The sequence below is a fragment of the Hippocampus bargibanti genome, linkage group LG06, assembly GCF_051943395.1.
Source record: "Hippocampus bargibanti isolate YZ-2025 linkage group LG06, ASM5194339v1, whole genome shotgun sequence".
In the NCBI taxonomy this organism is placed as follows: domain Eukaryota; kingdom Metazoa; phylum Chordata; class Actinopteri; order Syngnathiformes; family Syngnathidae; genus Hippocampus; species Hippocampus bargibanti.
This window is the reverse complement of record NC_142739.1, coordinates 2,643,031-2,670,248: the sequence shown is the minus strand read 5'-3', so window position 1 is coordinate 2,670,248 and position 27,218 is coordinate 2,643,031. Positions and strand designations below refer to the sequence as shown.

The window sequence follows — 27,218 nt, the reverse complement described above, 5'->3', positions numbered from 1 at the left end:
CCGCAGAGCTTCTTCAGCTTCTGTGGACCATCTTCTGATCGTGCGGGTCACAGCTGGTTGCCTCTGGACAAGGGGTTTGTACACAGGCTGGAGATGAACCATATTGTGGTCTGCTCTTCCGAGAGGGGGGAGGGGGGAGGGTTTGTATGCATCCTTGGCGTTTGAATAAAATAGGTCCAATATGTTATTGTCTCTGGTGGCACAAGTTACATACTGTGTGAATGTTGGGAGGGAGAATTTCAGGGAAACGTGATTGAAGTCCCCTGAGATGATAAACAAGGCGTTTGGGGACTGGGTTTGCAGCTTGTTTACAATAGTCATTGCATATGGCTCGCCGATAAATATTACATATTATAATACATATTGTCGTTTTTTTCGTCGTTCATTTCCCGTTGGGGCTGCAGTTGGCGGAAAGCGCAATTTTGATTGGATGACACTGACCGAGAATGGCCGAAAGCGCCATGTTGATTGGATGATAGTGGCCGTCATGTTGAAATAGGTAAACGCCCCTTTAAATGAGCCCAACTTGTGCACTTCAGCGTGAATGCACCGGAGCATTAGAGGAGTGAAAATGTTCTGATTCTAATTTGCAATGAAACATTACCAACGATGAAACAGTCGAATGTCAGTGACATTTTAACAAGCCCCATGTTAACGTTAGCATCGACATACTTGTAATGCTGTAATACTGAGCTGATCTGGCAACCCAGCCACGACGCGAGATCACGTGACTTGACAACGATAAAAGCCAGTTTTTGTGTATGTTTGACTTCTCGTACGACGATGAGCGCAGCGGTTGCCCTCTGTGCTCCGGCAAATAAATATCCTACTTGTATGATCTAAACAAGAGGACCATATCGACTCTTTATTCTCCCAAATGCATCGCGAAAGCGCTGAAGATCTCAACAAGTCAAAACATTGGAATCTGCATCGCTTGCACATGGACAGTGATCTTTAATGTAGGAAGCCAAATGATGAAGTAATACGTAAACAATTATTTAATTAAAATACATTGCACATACATACACAATGTTCATTTTAGTTATAGTTATATTTATGGGTTCAATTGTTTCAACCAATAACTGCAAAAGTAACACGTCAAAGTTATTACTGTCCCCAATTGTTTATATTCTTGTCTCTTGGCGTTCTTTTTTGCCACACTCGAATGGCGAGACGCAGTACACTACTAGCTCCGCCCCTCCCATGTATCAATGAATTTAGTTGACGATACCATCTTTACTAAGAGACAAGCTCTCTTAGTAAAAAAAAGCGAATTGTCAATTCTGCTTTATTTATTTAAATCACATTAAATTAAATGGGACCTAATTGGCATTGTGAAACATTGTTCCTCGTACATTACCACATTCGTTTTTTCCTCTTCGTATGTTCAACAAAACGCATCCGTAAATAAATAAGTGCGAATATTACTTTATCAATTGACTTTGAGATCACAGCTTGTCGGGCATGGTGTTCAATTTTTTTGACACAGAGTACCCCGATTCCCAAAGGTATTTTATATCAGTGAACAATATGTGTAAACCCAGCAGAAATACAAATAAAAAGCGTTGTGTTGAATAAAAGACGTGGACGGGAAGCAGCGGAGTGTCAGTCTGGGTGTATCAGCAGCTTGCTCTCCCACGGCAGCCATTTTGAACGCTAGCGCCTGTCGTCTGGGATCAGTTGTTCGGAAAAGGTAACCTTGCGTTTCCTCACATTTTTATGATTTCCGCTTTTACAATCGAATTTCTGAGTGATGTAATGTGAATGCAAAGCAAACATTTGTACCGATTTAGCTGTGAGTGCAGTGGCTTGGTTAGCCGTCACCCTTGGCTTTGCTAAAGCGATCTCATGTTAGCTCGGTGTGCGTCCGAAAAGTCTTCCTTTATTTGAGCTCCAGCCTGCTTGGTTTCTTCGTCTCTCATTTACTGGTTTTGCAGTCGGTGTGTGCGTTCTTTATTATAATGTGCTGTTCCACAAATTGCACATTTATGAAGCCTCAAAACTATTGTAGCCAGTGTAGCACGACGCTAACGTTTCTCCCAGACGACACCGATGAACACTACAGCCAAATTGACTGCAGCCAGCAACGCTCTCGTGGTGTAAATGTAATTCGGTTTCGTCTCTTTTATAGAGTAATGTGGGACCAGGGAGGCCAGCCTTGGCCGCAGTGGCCGCTGAGCCAGCAGCAGTGGATGCAGTCTTTTCAGCACCAGCAAGATCCAGGTCTGTGAGGAATGCACTCGGTGCCTTCCAGTAAATTTATTTGCTATTGCCACCAAGTGATGCCCGCTTAATGTCCATGCATAGGTCAAGTAGACTGGGCTGCCCTTGCGCAAGCTTGGATAGCACACAAGGAGTCGACTGGATCAGAGCCCAACATTCAGCCTAACGGACAGGAAATACCTGGTCTGGAACCTCCAGTACAGGGCAACCGTGGGTCCTTCCAGGGTGACCCTCCTTTTGGCAGAGTGTGGCAGCCAGGTACACATCTAAAAAACACAATTTGATCAATTTGAATACTGTAGTTTCTTACAATTGTGTATTATTTCAGATCAGAAATCAGAATCAGAAAGCCTTTCATAGTCCCACAATGGGGACATTTGCATATTTGAAGCTATGTTTTTCTTCTAATATTGTGTCATCCAACAGATCCACCATTAATAGCTTTATTGCTTGATATTTGATCAGCTGTTAAGTTGTGTTTAATCACCAGCTTTAAATAAACTCAGATCTTAGATCAACACTTCAAAAGCACCAATGAATGAAAATATTTCAGGCCCAACGAATATGCTAACACAAACAATTAAACAAAATTGTCAAGAACATATGTAACTAAAACCCATCAGGGTCCCAACATAAAGCCTTTTGGGCCCATAAGCCATGCTGCTTGACCCTGCTTGAGCCATCACCAGCCCTGTATGTTCACACTAACACAGGTTTCAGTGGTTATTTCATATTTGGTATCTTTATACTGTACTATATAAGACTTTGAGAAAATAATCAATGATGCATTTTTTGTGTGATTTTCATTTTGTTTTGTGGTATAAAATTTAACTGAACATGCGAATTAGACCTCTGAAGATGGAGGACACTGATTCGCTGTGGCGACCCCTTGAAGGGAAAAGCCGAAAGGAAAAGAAGATTTGAATGAATTGTAACATTCTGGTTTATTCTTTCAATTTTTCGCACAAGGTAATCTGGTTCATACTGGTAAATTCTTCTGAGATAAAAGTTATTTTGGATTTATTTTTCAAACATGGTAATCAGATGTCACTAAAAACAATGCAATTCCAAAGGGTGTTTATTTGATGTTGCGTTGTGCTTTTAAAACTTTGATAAAATGTGTTATGGGCTCATGTCATGGAAATTAGCATGAGCTTCTGGAGTGATAGTCTTTCAGTTCAGCTGGATGTCATTCTCTCCATTTTTTTTTTGCATTTTTAAAATGAAAATTAAGCTTGCCCCTCTCCATGAGTCGTCACCTTACCGTGGTGGAGGGATTTGTGTGTCCCAATGATCCTGGGGCTTTATGCCCCTGGCAGGATCACCCGGAGCAAACAGGTCCTTGGTGAGGGACCAGACAAAGTCCGACACAAAAGACCCCATATGAAGAGAAACATAAATGGATGTGGTTTTCCCTTGCCCGGACGCGGGTCACCCCTGTCTGGAGCCACGCCTGGAGATGGGGCTCGTTGGCGAGCGCCTGGTGGCCGGTTCTACACCCATGGGGCCCGGTCGGGTTCAGCCCGAAGAGGAAACATGGGTCCCCCTTCTCAAGGGCTCACCACTCATGGGAGGGGCCAGAGGGGTCGGGTGCATTGTGAGCTGGGCGGCAGCCAAAGGCGGGTATCCTGGCCGTCCGATCCTTGGCTGCAGAAGCTAGTCTTGGGACGTGGAATGTCACCTCTCTTGCAGGGAAGGAGCCCGAGCTGGTGCACGAGGTAGAATAGTTCCGACTAGACATAGTTGGGCTTGCCTCCTCACAGAGCCTCAGTTCCGGTACCAGCCCCCTCGAGACGGGTTGGACTGTCTTCCACTCCGGAGTTGCCCACGGCGAGAGGCGTAGAGCAGGTGTCGGCATATTTATTGCCCCCCGGCTCGCTGCCTGTACATTGGGATTCACCCCAGTAGACGAAAGGGTTGCTTTGGATTGGATTGGATTTGCCTTTATTAGTCTCGCAGTGGAGAAATTTACATTTCACAGCAGCAAAGCTTTCCTTCGCCTTCGGGTCGGGGGACAGGTTCTGACTGTTGTTTGTGCATATGCACCAAACAGCAGTTCAGTGTACCCATCTTTTTTGGAGACCTTAGAGCAGAGGTCTCAAACTTGCGGGCCAACTGCGGCCCCTGAAAGAATATTTTGCGGCCCGCCTTGATATGAAAGATTAATGATGGTGCGGCCCGCATGATTGATATGAATGAAACTTGTGTGTGGAGCTGAACAAGTAGGCAAGAGAAGCCATGTTTAGGACAGTTCATGTTAAATATTTTCTTGATGTGCAGAAAGTTAAAGGTTGAAGAACTGTGAATCCAGACATTTGAAACTTTATGTCTGTGTAAGCTCTGTCGTACAGGAGTGGTCCATCGATGAGAAGGTTTCTTCAGCCGTCATCTGTACTTTTTGAAGGTGTCTGACGTTTCGCCTCCTATCCAAGAGGCTTCGTCAGCGAACTAAAGTCTGACTGGTCGTATCGGCCCTATTTATATATGCCTAATGTCCAGATATGGCTGCGCCGGACACAGCTATGATTAATTACAAAGAGTCCTTTGGCAACACAAAATTCCTACTTATTTCAAACCGATAAACACGTTAAGGCAAAAATTAGTGCATCCAAAAGATAGGCTAAGTAATGTAGTTTATTCAATACATTGTAAGAATGAAAATTGTAAAGAGCAGTACATTGGGGAGACTGTTGTGTCGGCACAACATCACTCAGTCGATCAGAGCCCTCCAAGAAGTCACACAAAATCCTTCACAGATTTTGGCGCTCTGTGTATACAAAAGGCGAGCTGTATCATTACGCACCCCATCCGACAAAAAAGGAAAAAGAAAGGGACCTAAGTCCAACTTATTGTCCTGATACTACAGTTTGTGAATGAAGCAAAGATGCATGCACTTGTTTTTTGCTTCCCCTGTCCCCCAGGTTTACCACATACTCATTCAGTATTTTGTCATGAACAGAATGGGGAATGCATGGCCAACGGCCCCCACCTCCTCCACCACCTCCTGAACAAACCTGGATTCCTCCGGGCTCAGCTCAGATGGATGTCGCGAACCCCAGTGAAGATAGCAACAGCCAAGACAGTGCAGAGTTCAACTCTGAAGCGCACCGTGGGGTTTTCCCCCAGAACAGCCATGGGTATGGGGCACAGCCCGACAGCTACGCCATGGCCCCCGTGGCCATAAACCAGTTTGATTATCAGGTATGCAGATGATGCAGTCAAAATTGTAAAAAAAAAAAAACATTTGGGTATTCCATAGAAACATTGCCAGGTCCAATCATCTTGGTGTGTCAGTCATTGCCTCCTTGAGGCAGTTCAAAGGAGTCTATTGGCATGTTGAGGATCCATTCTTTTCATAGATTTTGAGCCAAACAATATAACCAGCACAGGCGTAAGTCATTTTTAGCTCTTACATTCCAGAAGACGACGACCTCAACCCGGCCGACATTCAGAATTTCAAGCCCGTGGTTACTTAATGTAACTTTGAATTTTGTCCTGTCTCTTAACAGCATGGAGCCGCTTCTGCTTTTGCTCCACCACCTTCTGGGTTCCACGGTCCATACTGGCAGGGGCACCCTCAGAACAGACGCGATGCTCGACCACCTGGCTTCAGAGAACGGCCCAGGTCCCCGGTACAGCTTCCGATTAAACAGGAAGCCCCAGCACCACTTGGTAAGCCCCCTCGCACTTAACTTATTTCTCAGCGTTACTCTTGAGGCTTTATAAATGATATCCTTATTTGTATTTTCTAATGATTATTTAACTACTCCATCCAACTTTGGAATACTAATGAATGGAGTGTTGAATGGTGAATAGATGTCAGCATGCAAAGTTCATGCCACTGACAAGCATCATTGAAACCTTTGGCCATCTCCAGATGCAGTGAAAAGACGGACGCTACCTGCCTGGATCCGAGAGGGGCTAGAAAAGAGGGACCGAGAAAATCACAGGAAACTGGAGCGAGAGCGAATGGAGAAGGAGCGTGCAGAAATGTCAAAAGACGACGATCGAGCGGACGAGGTGGATGACGGGGGTGATGGGCCTCGTGTTCCCCGTAGGAGTAAATTTGTAAGCAGACGTTTTTTTAAAGTGGCATTATATTGTCTCTTTTTTTGTTTTTGCTGGTGAGGGATGTTGATGAAAGATATTCGGGTTCATGAAGTCATAATAGTTTAAAATGTGCACTACTGTCTTTATCAGGACAGTGATGATGAAGCAAATGAGGACCATGATGAAGGAAAGCCACCTGTAAAAAAAGGGTTTATTTTGCCAAGCCCATCGCCTCCTGCAGAAGATAGTGAACAAGAAATGACTGAGGAGGAAAAGGAATCCCAGATGGTCTGTCCTGCATCACAGAAAATGTCAAAGTTAGGAGTGCCTTACTGACTGGATTTCTGTTTATTTGTTTAAAGATGATCATCACAAAAACGCTCCTTACAGAGATCCTTCTGGAAGTCACCAATGAAGAGATCCTGCACATGGCTAAAGAAGTCCACCGCAAAGCAACACGAGGTCTGCTGTTGTCTCATACAGCTAATGTATTCCTGCTTTTCGCACAGTTACAATTTGTACTGAATCTCGGAAGAAAAGAATCATTTCTGGAAGAGTTGCAGTTGCTGAACGTAAGAAGAGAATGCAATATAATTAAAACCATTCTCTGCTAATGCATCAGCTATTACTGAGCATTCAAATCTGTAGTGGTCCATTGCACTTAAGGTCCTGCTGCCCACAGCCACCACAACGGATAGGAGCAATGTGATGCACTAGTACAGAGTGGTTCTTTCCCTTGTTTCTGACTGCTTTCATGTGTATTGTCTGACAGGATTTTGTTTGTTTAACCTTCTCTCTTTTCTTCCATTTTTTATTTTATTTTTCTCCTGTACCCAACGGCAGCTCATGTGAATCGTGCTTTTTCTGTGACACCCCCAACCCCACCCAACCCCAATCTCGCGTCTATTGCCTTCAAGAGAATGGCAATATGTGTTTTAACATGTTGTTCCTGTTGTTGATGTGAATCAAAGCTCCTGCAAAACAGCTGGTACAGTCAAGTGCACTGACTTCTCTGACCGGTCTCAGTGAGTATCCGTTTTTTATGGTGGGCGGGAGGGCTAAAGCCTTTTTTTTTCTTTGTTAGTTTTATCGTTCGGGGGAAGCTGGCAGGATAAATCAGATCGCTCATTTATACAACTTCTGATGTCGCAGTTGCAATAAAGCACTCTGGTTTTTGCAGGTGTACTGTAGTTGTACCCCTTACGTGACAGAAGCATGCAATACATGATGTATTTGTTTGGTTTTAACTTCTACCAGTCACTTCTAAATTAAACTTTGAATTAAGATTTGTGATTTCACATTTAAAGTGCAAGGTTGAGGTTCATCCTTGTTCAACACTAATACATGGGAGTTCTGTTTTGGCAGGTGGGCTGGGTGACTATGGTTCGGAGGAGAGTGCGGACGACGACGACGACGGCAGCGCCCGAGGGTCAGAATCCTCCGACACTGATGAGGAGGAGTTGCGCCATCGTATCCGGGAGAAGATAGATGCATTCTATCGCAAGGAGCTAGAAATGCAACAGCTCCAAGAAAAACATGCCCAAGATGCTCTTGTTGCTCGAGGTGAGATTTTATTGTCCCCCAAATGTTTAATTTATCACTACTTTTTAGTCAATTAGCTGTAAAATCGAACTAAATAAGATGTACAATTATGTACTCATGAAAGGGGATTTGAGTTGATAAAATTTGGATTGCATTTTTCATTCTTATTCAGTTCTCATTATATTTTACAGAAAAAATAGAAATGAAACAAGTATATATGCCTCCAATTTGTTTTGTCTTAATTGTACACGTAAACAAGATACATGACTTCAAAGCCAACAGGTGTGGCCTCAAGCGGTCCGCAAGTGAGCCATGTGAGCATTGGCTGGAGTGAGAGTTTTTTTTATGTTTTTGTGGTAGCCTCTGAACCTGTCAGTCGCTGTCTCATCGTGCACCAGGTTCTACAATAAGGTCGAAATAGCACTAACTTCAACAGTAGCCAAAATGGAACTGTATAGTGCCACTTAGCAGTTTTTTTTTTGACGACGATACTAGTGCAGCGTGTTCTACCGGAAACAAATTCCTTGTGTGTTCTACATACTTGGCAATAAAGATGATTCTGATTCTGAACATACCTGGACTATTAACTGCAGAAGATGTGGTTAAATTGCCGCCCTTACAGGGATCAAAAGCGCAACTGTCATCTAAAAGTTCCTTTTGGATATTGGTAGGGTTTCTTGTCATAGAGGCAATATCAACTTTGCATGTATTTCATGTTTCCATGTTGCCTTGTTCCCATCGCTTCTTGGTAGCCGCACTAGTAAATAATACTGTGCTACTGGAATTGACAGCGTCATTGTTTGTAAAAATAGCAAACGCTGTGATCCGTTTTTCCCATGAGAACCAGTTTTCAATTCCCACCCCTCTCCTTTATGCATGTTTTCTTCTTTTTGTCTTTGCAGAGGAGATGGTGAAGGAACGATTGAGTAGAGAAAGGATTGAATACGATGAAGGCCAGACTGAAAATTCTTACAAAGTAAAAGAGAGGGAACCAGAGCCCTTCGTAGAAAGGCGCCAGTCCCGTAGTGAGGTTGAGAGTAGTGAGGGAATACATTCGGCCAGGGCAAGATCAAGCAGAAATGGTAGCGATTCCCCAGCCAACGGTCACAGCAGCAGCTCTCGTTCTTCTTCCAGCCGCAGCAGCAGTCGTAGGTCATCCTCTTCATCTTCAACATCGTCTTCTCGTAGCTCCTCGCAATCCTCTTCCCCTCGAAGGAAGAGGAGACGTAGTCGATCTTCTTCCCATAAGGGCCACCGGCGTAGTCGCAGCCACAGCTCTCGTAGACGTCGTAGTGAAAAGGTCCCGGACAGGAGGAGAAGCAGCACAGAGCAAAGGGCGAGACACCACAAGAAAGACCGCAGCGTTTCCAAAGAAGGAAGGAACCGCGGGAGTATCTCCAAATCAAGAGATCGAGGCAGGGCCCGGGCCCGAGACAGTCGCAGTAACAGCAGAGACAAAGGCAGGGACAGGGATGAGAGAGACAGAAAAAGGAGCAGGGAGCACAGGGACAATAGTCACAGCAGCAAACACAAGCAAAAAGCCCACAGCAAAGATGAGAGGAAGCGAGATAGAAGCCGTAGCCATGAAAAAGACAAAAAAAAGAAGGATAAAGATAAGGAGAGAGACTCTGAAAGGAAGAAGGATAGATCGAGAACTAAAGAAAAGACCAATTCTTCAGTTAGTGAGGACAACGGCAAATTAAAGAAATGGAAAGAGATGGACTCTCACGCTGACTTCCAGGGGGACAGGTATTGCAGGCAAGATAGCAAATCCAGTACAAAAAGCTCCGCCAAAGCCAGCAAGAGATTTTCCAACTCAGAGTCCAGCAGATCCCCTACGCCAGAATTTAGTAAGGAAAAGAAATCAAAGAAATCCAAACGTAGTCGCTCACGGTCAATGGAAAGATCGCACAAGTCTGGTAAGAAGGCAAGCCGCAAACACAAGTCTAAGTCGCGATCAAGGTAGTATTCCTTTTTTTCCCCTCTTACGTTGCTATTCTGTGTTCTCGTTGTTTGTCCAATTGTGATTTCTCTCAAGTCATTTCAACCAACATGGTTATTCTCGGGGGGGATAAATTCTTTGTTGGGCAAATGTGGGAAGATGGTTATCAAATGCAATTGTGTAGATTCAACTAGAGCCCCATGTTGCAGGGCTCAGGGCTCTTCTGCAGTGTACCTTGCAAACACTATATAGCTAAAGAACTTTTAGTCCGGCAAAAGGATTCCGAGCCCAATGTCCGACAGGAAATTTTGCAGGGTAGACTTTCAGGACAATAATTTGTGCATTAAGTGATTGTTATTGTAATATTATCTGGTGGGTGAGGCAGTAACATTTACTGCATGTTCCTGTTTTTTTTTTTTTTTTTTTTTTAAATCTGAGTAAATGCATCAATGCATTAATTTGCTTTTGTGCATCCTTTTTCAGGTCGGCTTCACCCAGTCGCCGTAGCAGACACTGAGGATGTGATTTCCCCATCTCTAAATTCCACAATTCAAGTGGCATGTCTCATTATTGAGGCACTTGTGTAGGTGGTCATCCCTTTACAATTTTTTCTCCATTGTAAATATGTTGTTTTTAAAGTGTGTCTAAGGAGCAGGACAGAACTAGTTCCAATTCTTTATTGTATCAGTGGTGAAGCATCAGCCTTGGCTGACACTGAACAACTGAAGTTACCATTTTAAACAATAAACAGGATTCACAGATTTCGCCATCAAACATAATTGTGAGATGTCCAATAAAACTATTTGTCCTCGTCTTGCCGTATTTGTCGCTAATGTTTACGAGCATTTACATTCATATTGTTTTCAGCTACTCCGTACAAATCCCCTCCAGCACACACACACACACACACATAATTCAGAGGATATTTGCCGACCGTACGTTCCACTTTGTGAAGGTTTAAATAATACTCTGCTTCGACAAAGTTAATGTAAATTGGGTATTTGGAGTGACATTTTAGGATCAACCTAAAATGCATCACATCTGCCCATCGCAGAAAATCGATGTTCCAGTATGTTTTGTACAACTTGCCTTTCTTAACAAGGAACTGAATGACAATTTGGTAAAATAAGTGAGTGATCCACAAAAAGACCAAAACATTTACTCGATCAATTATACATTTTTAAACAGTCGTTATCATCCTGTTCCCATATTGGCATGAGACCCGGAAGTGATAGACCGACAAATGATACAATAATTTGGCAGTGTAAACAAAACTCATGTTTTCAGAGGTAAGAGTTCACCAACTGCTATTTTTCACTTCTGAAATACTACAAATTGATTATGTACTTCTAAAATAGCAGTGACGTGCGGTGAGGTTCATGGCTGGCGAGGCACTGACGTCATCACAGTCAGATTTACAAACATACAGAGTAGCTTATTCACCATTTGATTGGCAACATTTCACGTGTTTTGTTTAAAATGTCATGTCAGCATTCTTTATATAAACTAGCATAGAAAAAAAAGATAAAAAAAAAACGTGATTTTCATGTTACCTTTACTTATACATGAAGTCCATGTGCCGCTCCCTCTGAAGAAAGGCATCGATAACTTCTTTGTAGAAGTCTTATCTTTCTTCAGTTTTAAAAGTCTCTCTATTTCTTTCAATTTAGATATGTAATCCACCATTCTGAAAATAAGGCCAAGCAACACGAAAAAAATGACTGGATGGTTGCACTTAACTTGCTGTTTACTGTAGCTTGCTTGCTATCACTAATTCTATTATTCTGCAGCCGAGGAGTCGCAAGAAGAATTTCTAATCACCAGCACCCCCTGTCATGAGGGGGGAGAACTGTGTGCCTCACCTATGCACACAGTTTTGATAAAAATAAAATAAACACTGTAGTACAGTGTTTATTATGTACAATGACCATACATTATATACACCAGCTAAACTGTAGAAATTTAGTTCATATACTAAAAGTGTTTGAACACTTTAATCGCGATATGCAGAGGGACAGCAATGCAGTCTCACTGCAGAGCAAGCATCCCAGTTAGCACAGCCATTGCGCAATCCATGGTGAGGCTCAGCCGGCTGGTGCCTCACCGCTCGTCTCTACTTTGTATTTGAACGGTAAATGTGAAAATTCTGCGATTTTGAAAAAAATCCAAAAATGGTGCAGTTAAATGGGAAAGAACTTTAAAGTACAAATCACTCACTAAATATAACTTTTGAATTTATTTTGTCATTTGATATTTCCATGATGACAGGTGAGGCACTGCCTCCCCTGACTGCACGTCACTGTAAAATAGCAAACGATCAGTTTCCTTTAAATGTCACCCATTACTCAATGTGAAGACACCAATCAATTATGTCTCACAATTATGAGCAATTCTTTCAAAAGGTTTTAAACATACAAATATGCAACACCAAGTTCGCCTACGTTTACGTCCTGAAATGATAACCTTTCATTCCAAGAAAACGTCAATGTCCAATCATTGGCGAGCCAGTTTTATAACATTCTTACGGGCTACTTGCTGTCCTAGGCTAGGTCCAATTTCACATTTTCAGAGCAGGTAAAAGTAAAATCCGCAACACTTTTTTTTAATCCTGCGTTTTAAGCTCTTGTAAAGTGATAAAAAGAGCTTTCAAATCAACTGTAATATTAGTATTTCAAACTTTTATAAGCGCTTGTTCAAATGGACATAATATTTACAAAATCCAGTCTCGTTATGCAATTTGGATTGATCATTAATATAAAGGCTACCAGGATGTGATGTGGATTTTTATGTTTTATGCGTACTTTTCAGCATGGTGTCTCCTGCCAAACCCCGAATTATTATTAAGAGCGACGTCGATAGCGCAAAAACATGCCATAGTCATGCCATCTAACAGATTCACAACAAACGTGAGTTAAAGACTAATTACTGTACAGTCTGCTGGTCAGGGAACATCGTTTTCTCTGCTGTTTCTGGTCGAACACTTGTCATTACAGTACCGCCTCACAGTCGTTTTGTGATGTCAAATTTTAGTTTGTCATGAATTGGTTTGCAAGCATGTCGGGCCGTAACATGTTTGGGCTGTGTGGCCGCAAAGCAGTGTCTGTTTCCAGCGTTATTCAGAGTCATAACAGATTCAGTTGGAATGTGGGGTGCAGACGGCGGACACTGTGGCTCCAGACGAATATGGCGGAGCGGACACATCAACCGGCTTTTCAGCGTAAACTCAGGTACTGGTACACAAGTGTTGTGACAAATTGTAAAACAATATTTATATTAACAAATGGTGAGTATAGTTTTGCTTTTTGGATGGTGTGCCGATGACTATTTTGTGTTTGGGAGCCTTTTACTGAGCGAGTTGCTTGTTCTGTAGCCACAAGTGGACATAAGTCTTGTGCCGTTCCCATTCCCGAATAAATACAGAGGGTGTGTCAAGAAGGGCATCCGACGGAAAAGCCTGACCAAAACAAACATGCGAATCAAACCTCTGAAGATAGAGGACACTGATTCGCTGTGGCGACCCCTTGAAGGGAAAAGCCGAAAGGAAAAGAAGTTTTATATTAGCAAACGTCAAACTTGATTCGTCTGCTGCGAGTTACTTATGTTTTTTTTTTTCATTTTAAATCGCTAAACTAAGAACATAAAACATGTATTTATCATGTCCTGTATATTTTTTAAATGGTCACGTGACCATGCCTTTTGCAACCAGTCTGAACCCATGCAGACGATTATCGACCTCAGACAACCCCTCTTTCTCTCTCGCTCTTGCTCTCTTTCTATTAGAAAATTGTTAGATTGCTAACTATAAATCATTCAAACGCGATGGTTCTCTACTGCCAGGTCAATGTGAACGTTCGTAGTACTATTCCGAAAATGCATCACTGTCACACCGACTTGTACTGGTTTACAGGGTGGTCTTGACAGCCATAAAATGCAGATACAGCTCTAATGTATCCGAGCAGTAGCTGGACCCAGGCAAGATGAAGTCTCATGTATTTGTCCCATTGGTGTGTCTCATCTCTCACCCAAAAGTTCACTGAAATTGATTCCAACACATTAATGAGGATAATGAAGACAAGTTGTAGAGATACTTCATTCCATACTCTTTATACGTGTGTATGTGTGTGAGATTTATGTTTGTGCCTGTTAATAAAAAATGCACATCAGGCATTTACACATTGACAGGGTGTGACAATCAGCCCCATTTGTAATTTTTGTGCATTTCCCCCTGCCTAGTACAAGAACAGTCCAGCAAACCACAGTGGACCCTCAAGAACTGAAACATTTCCAATTACTGGCCAGCAAGTGGTGGGATGAAAATGGCGAGTTCAAAGCTCTGCATGCTATGAATGACCTGAGAGTGCCTTTCATAAGGTATGTGTTTGAAAAGATCATATATTACTAAAGAGTATCTATTTTAAATTGTAATGCTTCCAAAGTGCTATTTTCACTTTCTGGAGATAATCTTGGGGAATCTGTTCTTGTGGTTTATTAGAGCAGAGAGTATAAATTGAAGGTGACAGAATCTCTCCACAGATTGGCACATTTTCATCATTTTCAGTCACGCCAGCACTACACAAGCATGCTTTGATTTATAAGATTTGCTGCTAGAGGCCAGCATGATAATTATGGCTTGAACTATCCGGAATCGAGGCCGTTACTGCTCTCCTCCACCCCCACTATGGTGTCTTTGGTGCAGTTGATGTGTCGGGATGGTGACAGTATGACAGATCCAGTGCCCGTATTTTGAGCGTGGCTGATTTGCCTGATACATCTCTTCCCTGAGGACATGTCTGAATGAGACGCAGAATCGTTTGTACTATTGCTTCAGGGTTGTCACCTTCTGACATTCTTACTGTGATACCCTTAATACTGCTGCGGTGCTTTCTTTTAGAATGATCTCACTGACGTTTGGAACCACCCCTTGTTGAGCAAACAATACCTTTCAAACCTCCTCATTGATTTAATTATAGTGATTGGTCAGATAGCTTTAATTAGTATATCTCAAAGCGCATTAATTCCATATCTGTCAACATCTTCATTTCCTTTATTTGCACCAAAGCTCAGACTTGAATGATATCAATCTGTGCCTTGTACACTTTCTTTGGCCAAGGCTGAGCCTAGTCACTCAGCACATGAGACAAGACAGGAGGACAGAACAAAGCGATGAGCTCGGCAGTGGTCAGCAGGTTAGATTTAGCCAGAGAATAATTTGTGCTTGTTGTGTATTCATAATCTGACATGAAGTCATTCTCCTCCCTGATTTGTGACTCCTCTTCTTTTTCTTTTGGCTTTTCCCTTCAAGGGGTCGCCACAGCAAATCAGTGTCCTCCATCTGTGACTCTCTTGGGGAAATTGATCTCACTTATTTATTAATGACAGTAAAAAAAAATCTGGATCATTCTCACAAGCAGTATGGTGAGGTATCTTTTGGCATTCATGGTCTCGGGAAGCATGAATGTACCCACCATCCTGTGCGACGTCATCTCACACCGTGCCATTAATTTGGGCTGGTGCTGCCTCTTTCAAAGAGGATTTTCTCCTGCTGAAGACTGACAATGGTGACTCTTCATGAATCCACCGTCCTTATACCTGTTTGTAGGCCTTGCACATTTCAAAGAGAATAATTAAAAAAAAAACATTTTACAACCCCCCTCCCAAAAAAATTTAACAGTCCACAAATGATAATATCAATATATATTTTTTATGTGAAAATTAGGTGCTACTTTTCGATCAAAGTGTAGTAAAGACTGATGGTTATAGCAGATCATTTTACTCGATTGAAAAAAGGCATCCCACGCAAACGATTATTTTTCCCATTTCAGATTGCAGAGTGTGCTCCCATCTTTGTGTCTAACATTCATGTTTTAAATACTTGTTGCTTATTTTTCTGGTCAGAGATAATCTGCTGAATATGCACAAAGCACAGCATCCTGGAAAACCCCTTGCCACACGAAGAATACTGGATGTTGGCTGTGGAGGCGGTCTGCTCACTGAGGTAAGGGAGTTTTATACACAAACCAGATAAAGTGGGGCCTCTTTATTGGGCAAGGAGAAAGAAAATCATCATTAAATGATTTGCAAATCATCTTCCAACTCTATTTAATAGATTAGAAAGACTAGATATTTGATGAGAAACCGCATTGACTTGAGCAAATACAGTAAAGTCTCGTTATATCGATATTCAAGGGAGTCCGAAAAAATATCGATATAACCGGGACTATCGATATATCCGATCCTGCGCCGAACTGCATTAAACAAAAGCCGCCAAAAGAGGGCAGCCAAGCGCCATATAAGAAACGGAGCTGGCCATTAGCTCCCTTTTTTTGGGTGAGAGATGTTCCCCCAATGTTGCCTCAAAATGGCACATATAATTCTTTAATGATTGTAAACATGTATGCTTTAATCTTCAGAACTACAGTGTATTTGAAACATATTCATAACTGGATGTGTAACAAGAAAGCATATTATCCGAATCTGTAGCCATTGTTTGGATTCACAAGCAATGCAAGACATCTTGGCGTGAAGTCATTTTTATTTGCATTTGAATAAAAAGTGACATCGGCTGTCCTTTAATACACAGTATGGAATGTTAATAATTTTCAAAATCATCGCGCTTCAGCAGACAAAACAAGAAACATTGTTGCAAAAAACGATTGCATTCATATACAGTACAGTGGGCATGTACATAACACAACAGGGAAACTGCAACGCTTACATCTTACTGTATTATGTATACAATTTAAAAAAGTCATCAATCTTCTTCTGCTTCCCATTTTTACCTTTTAACACAAACACTTCAATCTCGTCTGCTACACACGAGCTAGCGTCTGAAAATGAAAATGGCTCTGCTACACGGGTGCTGGGCACGTAACCAAGTCACCTGACCAAGTTGACCAATGGCGCGACTGATGGCGTGACACGTAACCAAGACACGTGACCAAGTTGACCAATGGCGCGACCGATGGCGTGTCACGTGACTAAGACACGTGACCAAGTCGACCAATGGCGCGACCGATGGCGGCTCACGTAACAAGACACGTGACCAAGTTGACCAATGGCGCGAAGGATATATCGATATAAACAACAAAAATGGCCGGCGGGGGATGAAAAGGAGCACCGTAATAACCGGATTATCGTAATAACCGGGTATCGTACTAAACGGTACTAATTATACATAAAAAGACTAGAAATGTGCAAGGGAAATGAAAATAGTATCGTAATAAGCGGTACTATCGATATAACCGATATCGATATAACGAGACTTTACTGTATTTTCATTTCTAAAAGTCAATTTCATTAAAAAAGTATTTTTTCTAAATATATACATATAATTATTCTACATACTGTTTTCTTGATGTTATATTATATCCATTTGGTTATGCTCCTTTCAGTGTTGTAGTTTTAGGTCATAGTTTTTAATCCAATCAGAATTCAGCTAGCTTGTGTCGCCAGGCTGTATGAAATATGACTGACGCCTTCAGAATCAACAGTGAGGGCGTCTGTGCGCTGTACATGAACGGGCACATGTAGTTGATATATAGTTGCGATAGCCAATCAGATCACGAGTTGGCACAGTAAGGCCAGCTAGAGGGCCTCGCGTTGAACATGACATTTACGCGTCCTGTGATTGGATACTCACTTTACCTCAGCCGTCAGCGGAGGCAGCGCTATGCAAATCAACCAAGCTACAACAGATCAGACCCAGAAACTTTAGCAGAAAAACCTTGTTCAAGATTGCATATTCTTGGTGGACTTAATAAAACTTTGTGGACAAATGATTTTACATTTCTTTTTATTTTTAAGTGTTTGCAGTATCACGTATAGTGACAAGTTCTAACTGCTGATGCAGATTTATTGATGTGTAATTGCTCCGGAAAATAGCCTGTGTTGTAGATGATTAAGTGATGCCACGCCCAGTACTGCGTGCGTGTGCTTTTGTAAATGATATCTCCAGGCGTTGTGTCATAAATTATGGTATTACGAGGGATATTTGTTCAAGTCGGACTAAGTAGGACTTCGGTGAAGGCCTAGGTGTGAAATGCACGGACCGCCACTGATATATATATATATTCAGCGATTCAGTGTCCTCCATCTTCAGAGGTTTTATTTGCATGTTGTTTTTGGCCAAGCTTTTACGTCGGATGCTCTTCCTGACACCCTCAGTATTTATCCGGGCTTGGGACAGACACAAGAAGACACTGGCTTATGTCTTCTTGTGGCTACAGAACAAGCAACTCTATGAACTCAATAAAGATGAAGATGCTCATGAAAAGGCTCCCAAACACAAAATGGTTATCAGCACAGCAGCATTCAAGCAAAGCAAAACTATACTCACCATTTGATGACAATGTTCTCATTGATCTACTCATGTACATGCCTGCTTTAGAAAATTCAGTCCACATCAACATTCTTATGCAGGCAGTTGTGTGTACGCAAAAGCGACCAGATGTACGATGATCAATAACTGTATAGCCATTTTAGCCATGCATCAGTGACCGGAACAAAGTTGTTTCTGAAAATGCTGAAATACTTTGGGTAAGCGCCTCGCTTTGATTTGAACAACCTTTAAACATGCTCTGCAGCGGAGTGGACTTTTCTGATTGACTGACGTGGCAAAAGTCAACCAAATCCAAATGAGAAGACGAAACAGTATTAAATTAAAATATATTTTCAGAGATCATCAAGTCATCGTGAAGTAGGTACTTGTCAAGGTAAAACTTGGACTGCTCTCACTGTTGAAAAACACAAGTGACAAAGTGAAGTTTAATGACACTTTTTTCTGCGACAGGTTTTCTATCATGTGCTTTCCAAAGCCTTTTAAGTAGAGTGACACTGTGTCAATACACAATTTCCAATTTTATTTTTCCACTCCCATCCGTGGCAATCCTAACGCATCTTTCTTCTGTCATTCCACCTCATCCCATAATCCCCCACAACCTACCCCCTAGCCTCTCGGTCGCCTGGGAGCCAGCGTGTTAGGTATTGACCCAGTGGAAGAAAACATTGGCACGGCACAGCTGCATTCATCGTGTGACCCCGATCTTGACGGGCGGGTCAGTTATCGGGCGTGTACCCTGGAGGAACTGTCGGCAGATGTGGCGGGAGGAGAGACGGACCGGGGAGACACCGCGTTCGATGCCGTCGTAGCGTCCGAGGTCGTGGAACATCTGGCCGACCTGGAAACATTCGCCTTCTGCTGCGGCCGTGTGTTGAAGGTGTGTGCTTGCTTTCAGCTGCTCCCTCAAGTCAAATCCTGCTTTGCATCCCCACGGGCATGTTCAGCAAAGGCACATATGGTGACATTGCTCAGGTATCCCCTGCTGTGCCTCATTGGGGATTACGTTACTGTGTTCTATTTAGATTGCACTTGCCACTGACGAGAAAATCGGCCTCTCTTTTTTTGTGAAACACTGTTTCGAACTTTATGCATTTGTTTCTCACACTTGTTTATAGCAAACAAGTTCACTCTTGTTCATTCATGTTATGTTCAGTGTCCTCTGAAGTTGTTCAATCCAGATAAATCAACACATCGTGAGAACAGCTTTCTTAATAATAATAATGATGCTGCTGCTGCTGCTGCTGCTGATGATGATGATGATAATGATGATTTGTTTAGTCAAGCATATACCATGGTACTTTGCTTTTCTCAATGATATGTCATGACAATAATGTCATGATGTGCATCTTCAGCAATGTAATGATGTCGATGAAAAGGTTTCTTCAGCCGTCATCTGTACTTCTTTGAAGGTGTCGGACTTTTCGCTTCTTATCCAAGAAACTTCGTCAGCAAACTAAAGTCTTACTGGTAGTTTAGGCCCGACATGTATATATCCCTACTGTCCAGACATAGCGGTGCCGGACTCTGCTGTGATAGGGCCCTGCTCTCAGGTTGGGGGGAGCAGAGGACTACTCCCTGCAGCTGCCATGTCTGGATATATATATATATATATATATATATATATATATATATATATATATATATATATATATATATATATATATATATATATATATATATATATATATATATATATATATATATAGGGCCTAAACTACCAGTAAAACTTTAGTTTGCTGACAAAGTTTCTTGGATAAGAAGCTAAACGTCCAACACCTTCAAAGGAGTACAGATGACGGCTGAGGAAACCTTTTCATCGATGGACCACTCCTGTACGACTGAGAGCTTACACAGACGTAATGTAATGATGTGCATCTTCAATAATGTCATGATGTGTGTCTTCCACCATATTTACTTAGCCTCTATAACCTTCTGAGACGCAGTGATCCAAGTTCATCCCTTTCAAACCATTTATTTCCTTTCGCTAAGAGATTTTTATCATGCTGCCATTCCTATGACAATTTTAGTGGACATTGGTTCTGCATTAGGTGGCCCGGTAGTCGAGTGGTCATCACGGTGCCCAGGTATTGGGTTCAATTCCAGCGCCGGCCTTCCTGTGTGGAGTTTGCATGTTCTCCCTGGGCTTGTGTGGGTTTTCTCCGGGTTCTCTAGTTTCCTCCCACATTCCAAAAACAAGTATGGGAGGCTGATTAAACAGTCCAAATTGACCATAGGTGTGAATGTGAGCGCGAATGGTTGTTCGTTTCAATGTGCCCTACGATTGGCTGGCAACTGGTTCTGGGTGTCCCCTGCCTCCTGCCCGAAGGTGACTAGGATAGGTTCCAGCACCTACCGCAACCTTTGTGATGAAAAGCAGATCGAAAAATGGATGGATTTAAGAACTCCCGGCATTGGACTGCATCTTCTTATTAAAACAATATACTGTTTTTAACCTTTGTTTTGCATGATTGCCTAGCTCAGCACTCCCCACTTTAGAAGCAGCAGGATCAAAAGCACTTGTTTGAACTAAAACTGTCCATGTTGTCCCTGTGCAGCCAGGTGGCTCACTCTTCATCACCACCATTAATAAAACCAACCTGTCATACGCGTTGGCGATAGTGGCGGCTGAGCAGCTGCTGCGCATCGTTCCCAGGGGGACGCACGACTGGGAGAAGTTCATCAGCCCAGAAGAACTGGAGCGGCTTCTGGAGTCCAGTAAGTTACCAGACACAGCTTCACTACTGTATATACGTAACCGATTCATTTATATCACAAAACTGCCATTGTATTTATTGACATTTAATACCCTTAACTTTTGGGAAAGTGTGAAAAATAAGTTGACCACTGCGATGAATGAGGAAGGGTGAATACATTAATGTGAAAATGAGGCTCACCTCCCATATGGGTTATTTAAATACCGTATAAACATTTTTAATTGTGCAGGTTTCAAAAGGTAGATAATGATTGAATGTTAAACTAAAACGATTCATCCTGAACGCTGAACAAATGAATAATGTGGAGGTTTAAGCTGTATTCTTTGACTGAAATAAGATTGATAATTAGTACAGTGATACCTCGATTTACGAACCCCTTGGCTTACGAACCTATCGGTTTACGAACGTTAAATTCATGAAAATTTTACCTTGGCATACGAAATACAGTAAAGTCTTGTTATATCGATATTCAAGGGAGTCCGAAAAAATATCGATATAACCGGGACTATCGATATAATATTTTCTCCGTGCGTGCATGAAATAGTATCGATATAACCGGGACTATCGATACATCCGATATCGATATAACGAGACTTTACTGTATTGTTCGGGATACACACGGAGCACAATGAGTGATGTGTCGTTCGTGAACGAGCCCGTTCTCCTGACAAGGAAATGGGAGCGGACTTTTTTTGTCGTCTACTCCCTGCCCCCAAAGGAGCACGTGATTGGTCAAGAATGCAGCACGATGGGGGGGGGGGGGTTACAGACAGAGAGAGAGTGAGGCCGTTCTCCATAGAAGAAAATGACAGCCAACTTGATTTTTGTCCTCTATTTCCCACCCCCAGTCTTCGGTTAAAGTCATGTGATTGGTCAATATTGCAGCAGTGAGTGGGGGGAGGGTTTAAACATGAAAGAGACAGGCAGACGAGAGAGAGAGAGAGTGAGAAAATGGATGGAAAACAGTGTAATTTGGACTCGTTTCAACTTTGATAGGCAGAGTGTAGACTGCAAAGTTAAAAATCCCATCAATTTGGCTCCACAAATAACCTGCACAAGCCATCTGTACACTTGATGCAAAAAGCTATCAACCCAGCTAAACAGAACACAATTGATGAGGAACTAGGTAAAATTATTGCAGAGAAAGCCCCTACGAGGGATCATTCCTCAAGATGGTGAAAGAAGGCTACGTTCCTCATCAAGTGTTTAATGCTGATGAAACCGGCCATTCCATTAAGCCATCAACGACCATCACAAAGGTAAATAAAACGACTTTATTATACTGTACAGTTTATTCCTTTAATTATAATACCATAACACATTTATTATACATAAAATAGGTTATATTTTGTGTAGTTTTAAGTCTTAGAAAATTAGAAAGTAGAAAATTATGTTTCATGGGGACCTGGGAATGGATTATTCTCATTTCAATGGTTTCCTCTGGGAAATTAATGTTTGGGATACACACTTTTGGCCTTACAAACTGTCTGGGAACCAATTAAGGTCATAAGCCAAAGTATCGCTGTATTAGATATCTAGCTAGCTATCCAGCTCGCTAATTATCGATTAGCTAGCTAGCTTTCTATCTATTTGAGTTATTCTGGGTTGAGTGAACGCTGGCGCGTGTGGCTGCTGCTGCTTACCGACAAAAAAAACATCCTGTAACTGTAAAGTGACCTTGAGAGTTTTGAAAGGCGCTGATAAATGAAATGTAGTATTACTGTGATTATGATGATGATGATTATTATTATATGTCCACAACTCCAGGTGGATAGTCATCTTTTATTCCCCACTTTTCTTTTCTGAATGTACCAATGTTGTTTATTTCTTCTGGAATAACAGTTAAACAAAAATCGGAAGAAAAGGCAGAGAAAATGTGCAGACAATTTTTTTGGACTTCTGAACAGGTTCAGTGAACCTCTGATGTCTGGTATGAATTGATGGTATTTCTGGAAATAGTGCCCAACTTTTTTTGAATGCAACTTTTTTTCCCACCTTGTCCCCACATTTTACTTGGTCTTCCATCAGATTGTTTCTCAGTGCAGTCAGTCCAAGGTATGATGTACAATCCAGCATCAGGAGGCTGGAGCTGGATCAACAGCAGTGCCGTCAACTATGCCCTGCACGCTATCAAACTGGCTGGCCCATCGGACCCTCAAAGGGACAAGCCAGGCATCTCCGCAGCTTCACAGATCTGAGCCACGGAACATAGACATCGGTCAAGAAATTTGGGCCGCTTGCTCTTTTGCACATCTCTGCATCAGACAATTATTGAAATGACGATCTTTGTCCGAAGCAGAGCCGCAACTCCACATTGCATCTCTTTGAATGCTCATTGCTCATCTTGAATAATTCCAATTCAATTGGCGAAATTTTGTGAGCATGACTCCAACATGTTATTTGTGTCAGAAATTCTCATAATAAGCAGATCTGTGTGAGTTTGCTATCACAAGGCTGTGTATTCAATCACGTGCTCATGAGAGTGGAGAGCATTTCACATGCCACTCCTGTATTATATAATCGAAATAAAGGCAATGGCAGAGAAAGAGTCACGTTTTATCTGATGTCGAAATAGTTCGGATGTGAGAGTGTTTACTCTCTGTGTATTCTGTGGAAATCCAACCTCTTCAGCGGGGAAGTGATTATTTCATTCGCTGCTGAATTTGTTTGGTCATATAGAAAGATTTTATCCACAGTCTCTATTTTTTGTAGGTCATTCATTGATTATGAGAGTCTACAAAACGTCAGTCAAAAATGCAGGTAAAAAAACAGTATGTAATTAAAGTCTTGGGTAGGCCTTGACAAGTACCCACAACTACAGGTAATACTCGTGAAAATATTGTGAAAGAGTAATTCAACAGAAAAGTTGAAATGAATATGTATACGGTGCAGCCTCGGTTTACGAACAGCTTGCCCTACGAACTTTTCGGTTTATTTATGAAAATTAAACCTTGGATGAAGCACTACTTTTCGCGATACACACCCCCCACCACAGCTGGCGGAGTAATCTTCGGCGGAAGAAAACCAAAGCACACGACCAAACAGCACCCCGGCGGGCCTACCTTTCCACACCCCCTTTCTCTGAATGCACACGTCGATCGCCTCCGAGGAGTTATTTACAGATACTTTTGCTGTTATGGGACCGAAAAAGACTCCACCACAGACTCGTGTTCAGCCGAAGAAGACAAAATAAAACAAAATTACAGTCGAGGAGAAAGAGATCATTGAGAAACACAAACGAGGTGTGCGTTTGTGGTGTCACAGGTGCACACCGTGGCTTTCATGCGAATCTCAGCCTGACACATTTCCCACGCTGTGTGTCACTTCCCTGAGAGTAACTTTCTACTCTCATTCTACAAAGAGCCCGGTACCGAAATGCTAATTCCACCATTGCGACCATCCTTCGCAAACAAAGCTTTACACAAAGGCGTTATTTACTCGATGCTTTCACGTGACTAATGACACCGAACTTATCACGTGTGAGTTGACAGCTGGGGCGGGGCCGCCGCTCCTGACCTCTGCCAGCTGCTGTCAATCCCCTAATCACCGATACTGTGACATTTCAACGAGTCGCTGTCACCTCACCACTGACATGATTACGACGCCTCGCGCCTCGCCAGTGTCTTGGACTTGCCAGCACAAGAGTTTGCTTCGCCCAAGGTGATTGTTAGCCGCGATCGCGTAAGTTTGTTTGCCATTTGGGTACTTCCGGGTTGAGTGAATGCTGGCGCGTGTAGCTGCCGCTGTTCACCCGCAGAAAAAATATCCTGTCACTGTAAAGTTTCCTTGAGAGTTGGGAAAGTTACTTATAAATGAAATGTATTATTATTATTTATTTTGTCTAGCTTGATGGGCTGGACCTGATAGAACGTTTTTATACACATCCGTAAACATCCTATGTTATTTCATTCCCTTTCGTATATATGGATGTATGTAGTTTATTAGATAACTGTGTATCTGTAGGGTGTACTATAACATCTTTAATTTCAGTCTAATATCTTCTAATACCCTCCTCGTTGCTGATAGGCCCGGTCGAGATTATGTCATCAGTGTCCCTCTGTTGTCTACAAGAATAAAGGAGTCTTTTTTGTTCACCATTTTGATCCCTGCTGATGTTTCATCATAAAACTCCGTAGAGCCCAAAACAAGAAAGAGATACATTATTGGTGCCGAAACCCGGGAATGGAGAGGGGCGGGGGGTGCCTGCTTGTTGCTGAACACGAGGGAAAAATAATTCTTCCCCTTGGCTTGGTGGGCCTTCTCCTTTTTCCTGCCCTGGCCGCACGGACGAGTTCAGAGTTTTACCGGACGAGAGGATGTGTCCTGGGGAAAGAGCTATGTCATTGCAAGAGGACGCGTGGGGGCCGTCTAGATGACTATCCCGTCACATCGAAACACCTGCCTGACCAGGCCACATCCCGCGGCCAGGAGGCTTTCGTCTCTGCTCGACATAACACTATTTTCCCCATAGATCTTTGATGAATTCTTGACTCTTTGGCATAAATACAATAATCAGCTGGGTTTTGCTTGTACTCATTATCATTATCAGTTAAGAGCTTGTTCCCGTTGTTTGAGACCACAAAGTGATGTTTCTAGTTTGTAAACTAGACCATCATCCTTTTCTTCATTTTCCTGATTTTTCAACCACCACTCTTATACCTTTTAGATTGCCTGTTGGTGAAAACGTCTCTCCATAGTCTAGGTTTTCTACCTGGCTCTTGCCCTTTGCTACAAATCGTGCTTTGTACAGTGAGACCTCAACTTACGAACGCCTTATATTACGAACTTTTCGTCTTACGAACGTCAAATTTATGAAAATTAAACCTTATAATAAGCACTATTTTTATATTACACATCCACCACAGCTGGAACACCCAAGCACACGACCTTCGGATCTGGCGGAGTGATCTTCGGCGGAAGCACACGACCGAACAGCGCTCCAGCCGGCGCTACTTTCCACACCCCCTCTCTCTGAATTCACACGTCCATCGCCTCCGAGGAGCTTTTTGCAGATAATTTTACTGTTATGGGACCGGAAAATAAACACAGGCTCGTGTTTAGCCTCAGTTCAAATGTGGTGCGTTACTATGAATGAATTGAAGAAACTACCAGCCGTACACGTCTACTCTGCTCTGTTTATTTGTCATCCAAGACTTGGGGTGCGTTCAGGTTTGAGAATAGTGCACGACTTCTTATGACTCTAGGCTGTTTGGACAGCATTGTCTAACTGAATGAGCAGGGACAAACACTTGCCAACGTTTCTGTGTTGCACTTGAACGCACCCCCTGTCAAGATGTGACAGGAGTGATTGTGATTGGCTAAAGGGTAGAGTCATGTGTCATGGTAAGCCAATCAGAGCTAGTGTTTTCAAACACACCGGAACAGCGTGCCAATAGTCACACTAAATTGTCACGTGCGAGTTGACAGCTCAATCAATTTCATTTCATTTCAACGAGTCACTGTCACCTCACCAGTGACATGATTACGACGAAAATGCATCGCTGTGTCTTGTGCTGGCAAAGCCAACAGTTTGCTTTGCACGAGGTGATTGTTAGACGCGATCGCGTAAGTTTGTTGCTTTCCAGTTTCCGATCACGAGCGTGCCATTTTATTCGCCCCGCCCACCTTTTGTCACGTTTTATTCCGCGTCCGTGGAATCATCGGACTCGCGCCTTTTGTTGTAATAAAATCTCTGCCAGCACCCACGGGACTCGAAGTGAATGCAGATGACATCGAGGAGCTTGTTGCTGACCATAATGAGGTCATCAACACAGAGAATTTGATTTGCCTTCAAGAGGACAAGCAGAAGCAGGCCATTCAGCAGTTGATGTGCATGCTTTTATTGAACAGTTCCATCCAGAAAAGGCTATGAGAATCATCAACATGATGAATGATAATGTGATGCCACAGTTTCGTAAGACCTTACAAGTCAGAAAGCAACAGGTGTCAAATACGAGCCATCAATGACCATCATAAATGTAAATAAAGTGACTTTCCTATACAGTGCAGTGTATTTCTTTCATTACAATACAATAGCACATTTATTATACATAGGAGAAGGTAGGTTGTGTGTAGTTTTAAGGCTTATTTAGTTGAAAAGTATATTTTATGGAAACCCGGGAACGGATTATTTCCATTTTAATGGTTTCCTATGGGATTTTTTTTTTAGATACACACTTTTCGTCTTACACACTCTGTCTGGTAACCAATTAAGTTTGTAAGTTGAGGTCTCACAACACAAAAATAATTTTGTGTTTTATGGATTTTGGAAGGGACAAAGGTGCGCATTTCTCCCCATCCAAAACAGTAGAGTTGGGTGACCACTAATTGACTCTGAGAAGGTGATTGCAACCACCTGGGAATGGCCAATTTAAAACTAGACTGAGCCAGTCACTTCGAGGAGGAAGAA

At 42.4% G+C, this 27,218-nt stretch overlaps 3 protein-coding genes across 4 annotated transcripts in view; all 3 read left to right on the top strand.

Moving 5' to 3' along the window:
* The first annotated feature begins 1,243 nt into the window (after nucleotides 1-1,243).
* On the top strand, nucleotides 1,244-10,579 carry pnisr (PNN-interacting serine/arginine-rich protein). Of its 2 annotated transcripts, XM_088997795.1 has the most exons (12): nucleotides 1,244-1,693; nucleotides 2,132-2,223; nucleotides 2,308-2,481; nucleotides 5,183-5,424; nucleotides 5,733-5,895; nucleotides 6,101-6,291; nucleotides 6,424-6,561; nucleotides 6,636-6,735; nucleotides 7,245-7,298; nucleotides 7,639-7,836; nucleotides 8,718-9,777; nucleotides 10,241-10,579. In XM_088997795.1, exons 2-12 carry the CDS (start codon nucleotides 2,136-2,138, stop codon nucleotides 10,272-10,274), a joined length of 2,442 nt encoding a protein of 813 aa, XP_088853921.1. In that variant the 5' UTR covers nucleotides 1,244-1,693; nucleotides 2,132-2,135; the 3' UTR covers nucleotides 10,275-10,579. The 2 variants fall into 2 exon arrangements, with proteins under 2 accessions (XP_088853921.1, XP_088853922.1); XM_088997796.1 differs by lacking the exon at nucleotides 7,245-7,298.
* A 2,288-nt stretch (nucleotides 10,580-12,867) lies between these two features.
* Nucleotides 12,868-24,906, top strand: coq3 (coenzyme Q3 methyltransferase). Its single transcript, XM_088997799.1, has 6 exons — nucleotides 12,868-12,984; nucleotides 13,991-14,128; nucleotides 15,653-15,752; nucleotides 18,706-18,972; nucleotides 20,651-20,810; nucleotides 22,838-24,906. Exons 1-6 carry the CDS (start codon nucleotides 12,941-12,943, stop codon nucleotides 23,005-23,007), a joined length of 879 nt encoding a protein of 292 aa, XP_088853925.1. The 5' UTR covers nucleotides 12,868-12,940; the 3' UTR covers nucleotides 23,008-24,906.
* The window catches only part of LOC148896184 (failed axon connections homolog), a 22,568-nt gene continuing 16,022 nt past the window's right edge, over nucleotides 20,673-27,218 (top strand). The window contains exon 1 of the mRNA XM_088997798.1: nucleotides 20,673-20,810. The gene's annotated coding sequence lies outside the window, so the exon portion shown is untranslated. The remainder of the gene's footprint in view (nucleotides 20,811-27,218) is intronic.